Genomic DNA, 13,284 nt, shown 5'->3' with positions numbered 1-13,284 from the left:
GTCTTTCTCCACTTTCACCTCTGACAGCAGGTTCGAGGCAACCACCACTCTCTGTTTAAAAGCCATGCCTAGACATTTATTTTATATGTTACCATTCTCATCATCAATCTATGCTGTCTAGTCTCTCTAAGCACTTCAGCTACATAATCTGACTCCAAGCATGAATTTCCATCTTTATCTTTGAGTGGTCCTACCTTCTCCCTGGTTTGTAATGTACATAAAAAGACCCTTGGGATTTTCTTCACTACTACTTGCTAATTACATTACACTGCCCCTTTCAGACCTGCCTAATGCTGCTGTGTGTGATGTGTGTTGCTCCAACTTAGCGCACTGACTTAAGGTCCAGATTTATCTTTATTCATAACAATATTAAAACTTTGTGAGGAGGATGCTAGGAGGCTGTAAGGTGACTTGGATAGGCTGGGTGAGTGGGCAAATGCATGGCAGATGCAGTATAATGTGGATAAATGTGAGGTTATCCACTTTGGTGGCAAAAACAGGAAAGTAGACTATTATCTGAATGGTGGCCTATTAGGAAAAGGGGAGATGCAACGAGACCTGGGTGTCATGGTACACCAGTCATTGAAAGTAGGCATGCAGGTGCATCAGGCAGTGAGGAAAGCGAATGGTATGTTAGCATTCTTAACAAAAGGATTTGAGTATAAGAGCAGGGAGGTTCTACTGCAGTTGTACAGGGTCTTGGTGAGACCACACCTGGAGTATTGCGTACAGTTTTGGTCTCCTAATCTGAGGAAAGACATTCTTGCCATAGAGGAAGTACAGAGAAGGTTCACCAGACTGATTCCTGGGATGTCATGACTTTCATATGAAGAAAGACTGGATAGACTCAGCTTGTACTCGCTAGAATTTAGAAGATTGAGGGGGGATCTTATAGAAACTTACAAAATTCTTAAGAGGTTGGACAGGCTAGATGCAGGAAGATTGTTCCCGATGTTGGGGAAATCCAGAACATGTGGTCACAGTTTAAGGATAAGAGGGAAATCTTTTAGGACTGAGATGAGAAAAACATTTTTCGCACAGAGAGTGGTGAATCTCTGGAATTCTCTGCCACAGAAGGTAGTTGAGGCCAGTTCATTGGCTATATTTAAGAGGGAGTTAGATGTGGCCCTTGTGGCTAAAGGGATCAGGGGGTATGGAGAGAAGGCAGGTACAGGATACTGAGTTGGATGATCAGCCATGATCATATTGAATTGCGGCGCAGGGTTGAAGGGCCGAATGGCCTACTCCTGCACCTATTTTCTATGTGATCTCTCTTCTAATGAAAGACCAGTCACCTGGCCAAGCTCATGTCCAGTACAAGTTCCAGTATGGTCTCTCCTCAAGTTGGACTATCCACATACTCGATACATCTAACAAATTCTGCCCTGACAAAGCCTTTTGCACTGAGAAAGTACGTCAATTATGGGGAACTTAGTTCCTCGGTACAACAACCTTGTTTGAATCTTTCCACAATCCGCCTAGATGTCTGTTACTTTATCACCTGCTGGTGATTGGGAGGCACATAGTATCATCCTATTAGAGTGATTCACCTTTCTTATCCTTTGAGTGCACAGTGGATGAACCCTCCAGTATGTACTCTCTAGGTTCCACCTTCAAGTTCAAGTGAGTTTATTGTCATGTGTCCCTGAAATGAAATTCTTGCTTTGCTTCAGCACACAGAATGTAGTAAGCATTTACTACAAAACAGATCAATGTGTCCATATACTATAATATAAATATATACACACATGAATAAATAAAATGATAAAGTACAAATAACAGATAATTGGTTATTAATAATCCGAGTTTTGTCCGAGCCAGGTTTAATAGCCTGATGGCTGTGGGGAAGTAGCTATTCCTGAACCTGGTTGTTGCAGTCTTCAGGCTCCTGTACCTTCTACCTGAAGGTAGCAGGAAGATAAGTGTGTGGCCAGGATGGTGTGGGTCTTTGATGATACTGCCAGCCTTTTTGAGGCAGTGACTGCAATAAACTCCCTCGTTGGAAGGAAGGTCAGAGCCGATGATGGACTGGGCAGTGTTTACTATTTTTGGTAGTCTTTTCCTCTCCAGGGCGCTCAAGTTGCCCTACCAAGCCACAATGCAACTGGTCAGCATGCTCTCTACTGTGCACCTGTAGAAGTTAGAGTCCTCCTTGACAAACCGACTCTCCGTAATCTTCTCAGGAAGTAGAGGCGTTGATGAGCTTTCTTGATGATTGCATTAGTGTTCTCGGACCATGAAACATCTTCAGAGATGTGCACGCCCATGAATTTGAAGCTCGTGACCCTTTCAACCATCAACCCGTTGATATAAACGGGGCTGTGGGTCCCCCTCCTACTCCTTCCAAAGCCCATAATCAGTTAATTGGTTTTGCTGGTGTTGAGGGCCAGGTTATTGCACTGGCACCATATGGACAGTTGCTCGATCTCTCTTCTATACTCTGACTCATCCCCATCAGTGATACGTCCCACAACAGTGGTGTCGTCAGCAAACTTGATGATGGAGTTTGCACTGTGACCGGCTACGCAGTCATGAGTATAGAGGGAGTACAGCAGGGGTCTGAGCACGCAGCCTTGAGGTGCTCCCGTGCTGATTGTTATCGAGGCTGACACATTTACACCAATATGAATAGACTGTGGTCTGTGAATGAGGAAGTCAAGGATCCAATTGCAGAGGGATGCGCAGAGACCCAGTTCTGCGAGTTTGGTAACCAGCTTGGAGGGGATGATTGTGTTAAATACCGAGCTGTAATCGATGAACAACAGCCTGACATATGAGTTTTTGTTGTCCAAGTGGTCCAGAGCGGAGTGGAGAGCCAGCGAGATCGCATCCACCATTGATCTGTTGTGGCGGTAAGCGAACTGCAGTGGGTCCAGGTTTTTGTCGAGGTAGGAGTTGATTTGCTCCATGATCAACCTCTCACAGCACTTCATCACCACAGGCGTTAGTGCTACTGGTTGATAGTCATTGAGGCACGTCACCTTACTCTTCTTGGGCACTGGTATAATTGATGCCCTTTTAAAGCAGGTGGGGACCTCAGACCTCAGAAGTGGGAGGTTGAAAAAGTCCATAAAAACCCTGGCCAGTTGGTCTGCACATGTTTTTAGAACACGACCGGGTATACCATCAGGACCAGGCGCTTTTCGGGGGTTCACCCCTCTGACGTCGGCCTCTGTGACTGAGACTGAAATACCATCACAGTGAATGGAGGCTCGGGAAGGCACATCAGTATTCTCCCTATCAAAGCATGTATAAAACGCATTGAGCTCGTCAGGGAGTGATGTTTCGCCGACATTCGAGCTGCCTCCTGGTTTCTCCATTTAGGAGGTGATTGCATTCAGGCCCTGCCACAGCTGCCGAACATCTGTCTCATCCTCCAGTTTGGAGCAGAAGTTCCTGTTGGCCTTTTTGATGACCTTACCAAAGTCACCTTGACATTCTCCCTGATTAGTAAAGCAGGTCCTCCATCTCTTTTATCTCCCTCTCTATCACATCTGAGACATCGAAACCCAGGAGCGGCCAGTTCTGCCCTTCTTGCAGCCAACCTCATAGCTTACGTTTTTTATGAAATAAACCAAAAATCAATATAGTCAAAAAGCAATCAAAGGTTAATTTGAGTTTACTGCAGATGATCACAGATTTTCTACTTTATCGGAGAGCTCTGTTACTCATTTTCAGTGATGAATCTACACAAACCAATTGGGATTTATACTAAAATAAATAGATGACAACATTTCACAGATAACGTTCTATTTGGTATGCCGACCATCTAATGAGATTCTGTCAATGGTCAGTTTTAAAGGTTTTGTGTGAATTTTAAAAAAGGGTCATCTTAACACAAATGTTTAAAGTTGCACATGTAGTAAAAATGGATTCATTTATATGTTCGAAACTGACATAAGTTTAAAATAGTTAAACCACGGTAAAACATTTTTTGTTAGGTGACAGTGATCATGAAGTTATCTATCCTTATAGAACTATAAAATTCTGAAGTTGGATGTGTATTTAATTATTTATTTGTTTGTGTGTGATCACAACTTCTCGAAAGAATGAGGCGGCAACGATAAAATTTCCATAGATTTATCCTGTGAGTCCAAAGTTTCCTTATCTGAAAAATTCATGCATTATTTCTCGAGTTATTAATAAAAATGTTCAAAAATCTGAAATAACTTAATAAATAAAACCGTCTGGTTTGGCTGACGACATGATGACGCCACAATGGGTTTGCATGCAGTGTTCCACGCACTGCGAGTGATGTCCCCCCCCCCCCCCCCTCCCCCCCCCCCCCCCCCCCCCCCCCCCCCCCCCCCCCCCCTCCCCCCCTCTCTCCCCCCCCCTCTCTCCCCCCCATCTTCCCCCCCCCCTCCCACCCCCCCCCCCCCCCCCCCCCCCCCCCCCCCCCTCCCCCCCCTCTCCCTCCCCCCCCCCCCCCCCCCCTCCCCCCCCCCCCCCTCTCCCCCCCCCCTCCCCCCCCCCCCTCTCCCCCCCCCTCCCCCCCCCCCCCCTCCCCCCCCCCCCTCTCTCTAGCAGGGCTGGATATTGACTTTAAGCCTGTGAATCAAACATTATTTCATCCTGTTCTGGGTATTATAGTTTAATATAAGAGCCCCTCCCTCATCCCTCTCCCCCACACACTTCCCATCGCTGACTTATCTCGAAGGACTAGACAAGGGTATTGACCTCCCCCCCCTCCAGTGCACCAATCACAATGGGCTCTCTAGCTGCCGAGTGCCACAACCCCTCTCCCTCTCCTCTTCCCTCCCCCGACTTTTTCATGATTAAAATTTCAAAAATATCAAGTGGGTTGCGCTGAGGGAATGGGTGAATGCTGGAAAATTGCGTTGGGGGATCAGACCCAACGGGTCTGCACTTGGTCTAGTTTAATTCTAAAAATAAGAACATAGTGCAATGGTTCTTAACTGTGAGGTCAACAGTGATCAAAATGTGAATCATGTTCTAAGGCTTACAATTTTAAATCACAATTTAATTGGCAATGGTACTGGCTGTGTCAGAGCACGATTATGAAATTGAAGCGTTTTTGTCCTGAAGACTGAAAGAGGTTTGTTTTGTTTAATTCCCAGGTTCCACTGAAGAAGAAGAGATTTTTAAAAAGGCAAAAATATCAATAGACGAGCCAGCACTGGAGAAGACATTAAAAGTATCTCTGAAAGTTAGCCAGCCTATTTACCTCGGACAGACAGTTTCAGTCTCCGTGGTCGTTTCCAACAAGTCTTCAGAGGAAAAAGTCTGTACAGTCAATTTTTGGGCTAAGAAGAAAATGTATCAAGGAAATACAGAGAAAGGAAATATCAAGACATTTAAAAAAGAGATCACCATTCCTGCTGCGGAAGGTAACACAAGGACTATTTAACAAAGTAATACCATTTGTCTTTTTAAGAAGTGCTTGAAATAATTGCCAAATCATCAGTGATTTAGTTTGAGGGGATGGGTGGGTGCTGAATTATTTGAATAAAATTATAAATTGAACAGTAGACTGCCTGACCCAATGGCTATTTGGTTTCACATTAAATCATTCGAAAAAATGAAACTTCCTTATGGCTTTTGGAAACATTCACCACAACTTCACATTAGCTAGACATCTATTTCATGACCTCTTGAGACTATTGGTTCTAAAAATCTATAGTTAGATGTTGTTTCTATTGATATATTGTAAGATGACATATGATCATTATGTATCAATTGTTATTTCATGATGTTTCATAGATAAGAGCATTCCTTTGGAACTGAGCTACAAGGACTATGGAACATTTCCTGATATGTACTACCGGATGAGGCTGATAACTTATGTAACTGATAAATTACCTGAAAACAATGTAGCGACAATAAAAGACATTGGTCTGCTCAATCCTCCTCTCACAATTAAGGTATTAATCAGGAATTGTCCACTCATTCAATTGTTGTTGAGGAAGTAAAAAATAAATTGATGTTTCTCCCATTTATTTCCAAACCCAGGTCCAAATCAATGATGGTGTGCTATATCTTATGGAAACATAAATGCATGTCAAGAAATCAGAGAAAATAGCTTAATATTACACAAAAATGCAAAAAAAAGTTAATATGGCATGAAATGGATTATCTGGTTTTCCATTGTTTTAAAGTGTGCAGACCAATAACAAAATAGCATGGACATCCAAGGATGGACTTCCTATGGAAAGGACAGGCAGGTGGGCAAAGGGTGTGCATTGCTCTGTTGGCATGGAATGGAATCCATTCCTTGGCAAGAATGACATAGGAGCAGAACATGTAGAATCCCTGTGGGTAGAGTTAAAAAAAACTGACAGTAGTTATATACTGACCTCCAAATATTAGCCAGGATGTGGGGTACAAATTACCCCAGGAGATTGGAAAGGAATGTAAGAACGGCAATGTTACAGTGGTCACGGGGATTTCAATACGCATGTAAATTGGGAAAATCAGGTTGGTACTGGATCCCAAGAGAAGGAATTTATCGAATGCTAACGAGATGGCCGTTGAGATCAGCTCCTGGTCGAACTCATCAGGGGAAAAGCTATTTTGGATTTGCTGTTGTGTAATGAACTAGATTTGATTAGGGAGCTGAAGGTGAAGGAACCTCTAGGGGGCAGTGATCATAAAATGAAAGAATTTGACCCGCAGTTTGAGTGGGAGAAGCTGAAATTGGATGAATTGGTAACTAAAGTGTCATGAGGGAGAAACCAGCTAAAGTTGATGTGAAGGGAGAATAAGCAAGTTTGTTATTCCGACTGCGCATGCCCAGGTCATAGGTCACAAACAAAAAATAGTCTCGGCAGCCGTGCTGTGGCATGGGCACAGGCCTGGTCCTCATCTGCAGCCATGCTCGATCCCAGGTCTCCAACACCGCAATTGCTGCCAAACCGCCACTGGACAATTCCCGTCCCCTCCCGAGTCCCGTCCCCCCTCCCCCCGACCGAGGGCGACCAGAGATGTAGGGAATCAGACGGGAGTGGCACCCCCAGGCCCATAACCAGTGTAGAGAAGCAGCGCTAAATCCAGCTCAACTCTGGCCCGTCTCTGCCAGTCCTGCCTGGAAGAAAGTGCAAAAGAGTTTAGGAAAGTCTGCAGCAGCATTAGAACTGGTGTAGTTGTCCAGTATAGTTGGATATTTGGTGAAAAACAGAAGGCACTAACTTGGATCTTTATACCATTAACCTTCAGTGGGGAGCCAGGTCTTCGATTGCAGAATCATGTGTTGCTTTGGCAAGTCCATTTAAAATTATGGTGCACCGCTCGATTGCAAGGAGGGACGGCTTGGCAATCCAAACTATTTCTAAGGATTACTAATGTATGTTCAGAGCCCTGAACATCCTGAAATGTCCTTGCTCTATTCATTCTGATTGTCCACCAAGCCAGGACTCCTCAATTGCAAAACAAACATTTACTATAGTTTCCCAAATGTCTTGCTTCTTCTTCTTTCATGTGGCGTCCACAGCCTAAAGTTGTTGGACAACTTATTCTATTTGATCTTCCGTTTGTGCACGTTGAGTTGATTGCATTAGTTGAAACAGGGCGGACCACATGAAGGTTGCAATCTTCCACCCCAAAAGTCTTGCTGAGAAATTTGTTCACTGAATCTGTTCCAAGTTAGACCTGGCATGGATTCAGAAAACCTCATTCATTTCAATGGTGATTAATAGAAATATGAATAGAATAGGCAAGTTTCAGATCATTTGTAATTTTTGTTCCGATTGAATTACTTTACTTTTTACTGTTTTATAGTTATTACGGTTTTCAAGAACATTTAAAATTATAATAGTTAATAACTAAAATAGTTATCAGTTTGATTCATTGATAATAGTCAAGTGGCACAATAATAAGCCCGACAGTCCATCATACCTGTGCCAACGTTTCTTGGCAACTCAAGTACTTGTACAGATGCTTCTTAAAGGCTATGAGAGTATCTGCCTCCTCCACCAATAATTTAAAATGTTCGTGAATTGGTGACATTCACAGATTTTCAGTCTTTTGACAGCTGGTAACACAGTGTTTATGACTTAGCAGGTGGCCAGAGCACTACTGGGGGTTGGCACTGCCACTTCCCATAGTGCTTGACCTCAATGATCAGGTGGCAACTTCAGGGTCCACTTTCATGCAATGAGGAAGAGAAGTTGGTGAAATAGGGAGGACAGACACACGTAGCTCCTTGAGCTGGACAGGATGGAAGCAAATCATATGATGGTATATTGTGCACTAATTAATGGCAATTGTTATTATAAATTTGGCTGTATAGCAAATTTAGAAAAGAATTTAAGCAAAGCATGAAATGACAACCAAAACATATGACTTTGGATTTATGCACCCACGGGGTAAGCCACCATTCATATCTACAAACCTTGCCACATTCTAACATTAAGACTAGCTACAACTGTAACAAAAAAATTCTAATAATTATGATTACTGTCTTTTGTGGCCAACATATGGTAATAATGTTTTTCACTGGTTAATAGCCAGCTATCCTTTTCTAACCTGCTCCTGATATCTGAATTAAAAGGGCAACATCTAAAACAACATGCATTGCTTTTATATATTGATTTTGGTCCAATGATGTCCATTTTGTTGTAAATTGAGTCATGAGCAAACTACACCTGTGAAATAGTTTGACGAATTGTTATTTTGCAAAGGATGTGAAATATCACTTACAATCTTAAAAATTGATTTGCTCCATCAGATGCAGAACTTTAATGCTTATGTGGGTGAAAAAACACATGTCGAGATCAGCTTTAAGAACCCTTTTGCTCTTCCACTGAAGAACTGTGTCATGAGCATTGAGGGAAACGGTCTGGTTGAAGATGAAAAGAGCGTACAGTAAGTTTGCATTTTGAAAATGGCAGAAAAAAGGACATATGTGTAACATCTGGCTACTAATAAACCTTTTATTAGACGTTAAAGTAATTGAGGAAAACAGAAAGTAGATATCCAGTTTTGAGACTTCACATTTTTCGACCACGACTAAGATTCTAAAAGGTGCTTTTATCCACTTATCTGGATAGAAGCTCCGCAATAGTGAACTTGGGTCTCTTAGTTAGCTACATGTCAACCTGATGACCCCAGTTCACAGGGTACACTGTCACAAGCAATCCGTAGCAGCACTGATGAGGAAATATGGTTATGAGGGAATTAATGATGACTGTGGCATTTCTCCCTTCTTGCCTGCTCCGAGACTGAAATGATTCCCTGGTTTACCAAAGGAAACACAAAGTGTAGATGACATAGATAGGTGGCAACAGTCAACAGTGTTTATTATTCTATGTCTCAAAACAATGACATTGTTACTTGCAACAGGACAACAGATATGTAAACGTAATACAGTGTAAGCATTACAATAGACACCATAATACCTATAACTATAAACATAATATACCATAATAAACAACAAAAGGTGTTGTATATACACTGTATACTTTATGTACACGCACAATAATAGTGCAAAGCCAAAAGCAATTCCTCAACTCTATATAGTTTGGAGCTTATTTGGAGGTGGTAGTGTTTTAATAACCATATAACAATTACAGCACGGAAACAGGCCATCTCGGCCCTACAAGTCCGTGCCGAACAACTTTTTTTCCCCTTAGTCCCACCTGCCTGCACTCATACCATAACCCTCCATTCCCTTCTCATCCATATGCCTATCCAATTTATTTTTAATGATACCAATGAACCTGCCTCCACCACTTCCACTGGAAGCTCATTCCACACCGCTACCACTCTCTGAGTAAAGAAGTTCCCCCTCATATTACCCCTAAACTTATGTCCCTTAATTCTGAAGTCATGTCCTCTTATTTGAATCTTCCCTATTCTCAAAGGGAAAAGCTTGTCCACATCAACTCTGTCTATCCCTCTCATCATTTTAAAGACCTCTATCAAGTCCCCCCTTAACCTTCTGCGCTCCAGAGAATAAAGACCTAACTTATTCAACCTATCTCTGTAACTTAGTTGTTGAAACCCAGGCAACATTCTAGTAAATCTAGTAACCTGATGGGTGCAGGGATGAAGCATCTCCTGAATGTTATAGGAATGAAGCTTCTCTCTGGACGTTATAGTTTTCAGGCTCCTATACCTTCTTCTCGATGGCAGGAGTGAAACGATAGTGTGGCCAGGGTAGTGTTGGGTCTCTGTGATGCTGTCTGTCTTTTTGAGAAAGCAGCTCCTGTAGATCCCTTCGATGGTGGGGAGGTCAGTATCCATGATGGACAGGGCAGTATTCACCACTTTTTGAAATCTCCTTTGTTCCTGGTTTGCTGATCCAGGCCGTAATGCAACCAGTCAATATACTCTGCACTGTACACCTGTAGAAGTACAAGAGAGTATTTGGTGACATACCAAACCTCATGCCCTCTAAAGTTCTTCTAATGTTGCATTGGCATCGTAATGATGGTAACATTGCAGGTTCCTGTTTTGCAAAAACAGATTACCTTTTGATTGCAGGAACTTAATGGGGACAGAGCAGGCAGGAATCCCGCCCAGTTGGAAATATGCCGGAAAGACTATAATTGAGCTAACATCTTTAAAACTTTCTGAATACACTGTACTGTACCAACATAAGACTTTCCTTTCTCATCACTACTCCCTGGTGATGAACCTGATAAAATGTGGCAAAATAAAAAAATTGGAACTTTTAACTGCAAAACATTAGAGGTGCTGATAGTTAGGTGCCTATCGGTATCAACACATTTCTGATTCTTGCATACACTAACTCCGTGCAATGTAAAGAATGGACAACTAATACAATGGATGGAGCTGTCAAAAATATACTTGGATAAAGATGGATTGTTGCAATAGATGGAGAGGCAGAGGGGAAATGGGATATTAGAGAGTTGTGGCCAGTGCTTTTGCTTGATGTATTTCATCCATAGCATTACTTTTTGTCTTTAAGTATTTACTCATATAGGTAAAATTAACAATGGTTGGTCATGCATATATTTAAGGAAGGATTCATCTTGTTTTCCTTATCTTTCTTAGGTTTGATGATGTAAAGCCAAATGCCCTTGCAAAAGTGACGTGTGACTTTACTCCAAAAAAGCCAGGGGAAAGAAAACTACTGGTAGATATTGACTGCGACTTAATGCAGAATTTGAAAGGATCTCTGAAGATTGATGTCCAAAAGAAGAAATAATGAAAAGATTTCAAAATGTCTTGTTTCATTATGTGAATTTCTGGGACATTCACATGTTAGTCAGTTTACATGTTTAAGTATATTGGCTACAATTACAATTTTTGATCAGCTTTGACTGCTTTGGTAAATGGTTTCATGTTTATGGGAAGTTTGTATTGGAATTTGCTTGAAAGATGTCTAGCTTTCATATGGATCATAGAGAGATTGGAGCAATATAAATAGTAGTTGACAACACAAGGTCATTAGGTCATAAGTCATGGGAGCAAAATTATTTCTCATATAACATCACAGATAATAAAATGCCTATTATATTCATTGTTGCCAGTGGGATACTGCTGTGAGGTAATTTGTATCTTTGATTGACCTGGTTTTAGATTTATGAAGGTGTGAAAGGAAATATTCTGTTTATACTCTTTGATGTTTGACAATATCACAATCTTGTTAAATTTCTGCTATTATATCCAATATTATTCTTTGTTTTTCCTCTGCCACTTTGCATACATTGCATATTTGATTCTGAAGTTCTTTAATTAAATGGTCTCCTGTGCCAATTTTTTGGAGCAATGACTTCCATTGGACTGAATGGTAGATGGAATTTGGCAATGTAATACAGCAAATGTAATTCATCTTTGCGCCTTGGTTCTAAACATTTAATCACCCGATAGCAAAAGGTAATCTGCAAATAGGGTATAATCAGTTCATCATACAATGCCTTTGTGATTTCTGTAACTGAAATATGTTACAATTTTCATGAAATAATAAAGTTGATTTTGAAGTCTTTAGCACTGAGAACCATTTTTCTAATTTCTAGATGTTTATTCTGACCTTATACCCCATCAACAACAGTGGTGGTCAAGTATTTTTGAGTAAACGCTTTGCTGCCTGTCAAATACTTCTACTCTGTGTCGTATGATTGAAGTGGCCACCGGGTGGCACCAGCAATGGCTGCCTCGCCAACAGTCTGTCCGTCCTTTCCTTCTTTGTGCTTTAATTGTATATATTAAATACATGTATTTAGTGTTCTTTAGCTTGTTTTATGTGGTGGGAGAGTTGGGGGAACATTTTCTAATCTCTTACCTCGACGGAGAAGCAAGATTTTTTCTCTATCGTATCTCCATCCGCACTCCAGCCCAACATCGTGGAGTTGGCGGCCTTTGCTGGGGACTGATTTTGAGAGCTCCACCGCGGCGATCCTGCGGACTTTAACATTGCAGAGCCCCAGATCCCTTTGCCAGGGATCGACCTCGGAGCTCCAACCATGGGTGCTTGCAAACATAACATCACGGAGCCCGCGGCCTCTAGTCAGAGACCGACAACGGGAACTCCAAACCGCGGGAGTTTCGACTGCCCTGATGCGGGAGAATAAAAAGGAAGAATATTGATCATTTTTGCCTTCCATCATAGTGAGAAATGTAGGGAATCCGATTTGGTTGATGTTTATGTTAACTTTTATGTAGTTGTGCGTCTTGTAGCTTTTTTTTTGTATGGCTGTATGGCCATTCACATTAGCACTTAATTGGTACGTGACAATAAAACCTTTGAAATCTTTGAAGTTGCCAACTAATAATTTGTCACATTACGGTTGGTGAGTCTGAGCTTAAGTCAAGAATCAAGAGTGTTTATTGTCATATGTCCCGGATAGAATGAAATTCTTACTTGCTGCAGCACACAGAATATGTAAACAGAAATGTTGCAGATTCAAAATCATTCTGGTGACGAGAACAAATCTCCAATCTGTCCTTCCAGTGTGGGTCTGAGGAAATACTGATAACATAGAGCACAGAATATCAAAATTATAGCATGGGAAAAGACCCTTTGGCCCACAACGTATGTGCTGAACATAATGCCAAAATAATCTCATTTACTTACACATGATCCATAGTTCTCATTTCCCAGCACATCATGTGACTATCTAAAATTCTCTTAAAAGCCACCATCGTAACTGCCTTCACCACATCCTGGCAATGATTGGTGGAATACAGAAAAACGGGAGGTATTTTGGGAAGTCTAACATGGGCAGTGCTAACACAGTGAATAGTATGGCTCTGGAGAATGTAGTGGAGCAGACGGATCTAGCAGTGCTGGTGAAATGTAGGAAAGAACTGCAGATGCTGGTTTACATCGAAGGTGGACACAATGTGCTGGAGTAACTC

General features: G+C 41.8%; 1 protein-coding gene across 1 annotated transcript in view; it reads left to right on the top strand.

The window, feature by feature from the left end:
- The window catches only part of LOC129707413 (protein-glutamine gamma-glutamyltransferase 2-like), a 36,677-nt gene extending 24,764 nt beyond the window's left edge, over positions 1-11,913 (top strand). Inside the window, exons 10-13 of the mRNA XM_055652420.1 lie at positions 5,082-5,351; positions 5,725-5,885; positions 8,687-8,823; positions 10,978-11,913. Of these exons, the coding sequence (XP_055508395.1) occupies positions 5,082-5,351; positions 5,725-5,885; positions 8,687-8,823; positions 10,978-11,131 (722 nt within the window). The 3' untranslated portion in view covers positions 11,132-11,913. The remainder of the gene's footprint in view (positions 1-5,081; positions 5,352-5,724; positions 5,886-8,686; positions 8,824-10,977) is intronic.
- The last annotated feature ends 1,371 nt before the right edge of the window (positions 11,914-13,284 follow it).

This window comes from Leucoraja erinacea, chromosome 21 (assembly GCF_028641065.1).
Source record: "Leucoraja erinacea ecotype New England chromosome 21, Leri_hhj_1, whole genome shotgun sequence".
In the NCBI taxonomy this organism is placed as follows: domain Eukaryota; kingdom Metazoa; phylum Chordata; class Chondrichthyes; order Rajiformes; family Rajidae; genus Leucoraja; species Leucoraja erinaceus.
This window is presented reverse-complemented; position numbering and strand designations above follow the sequence as displayed.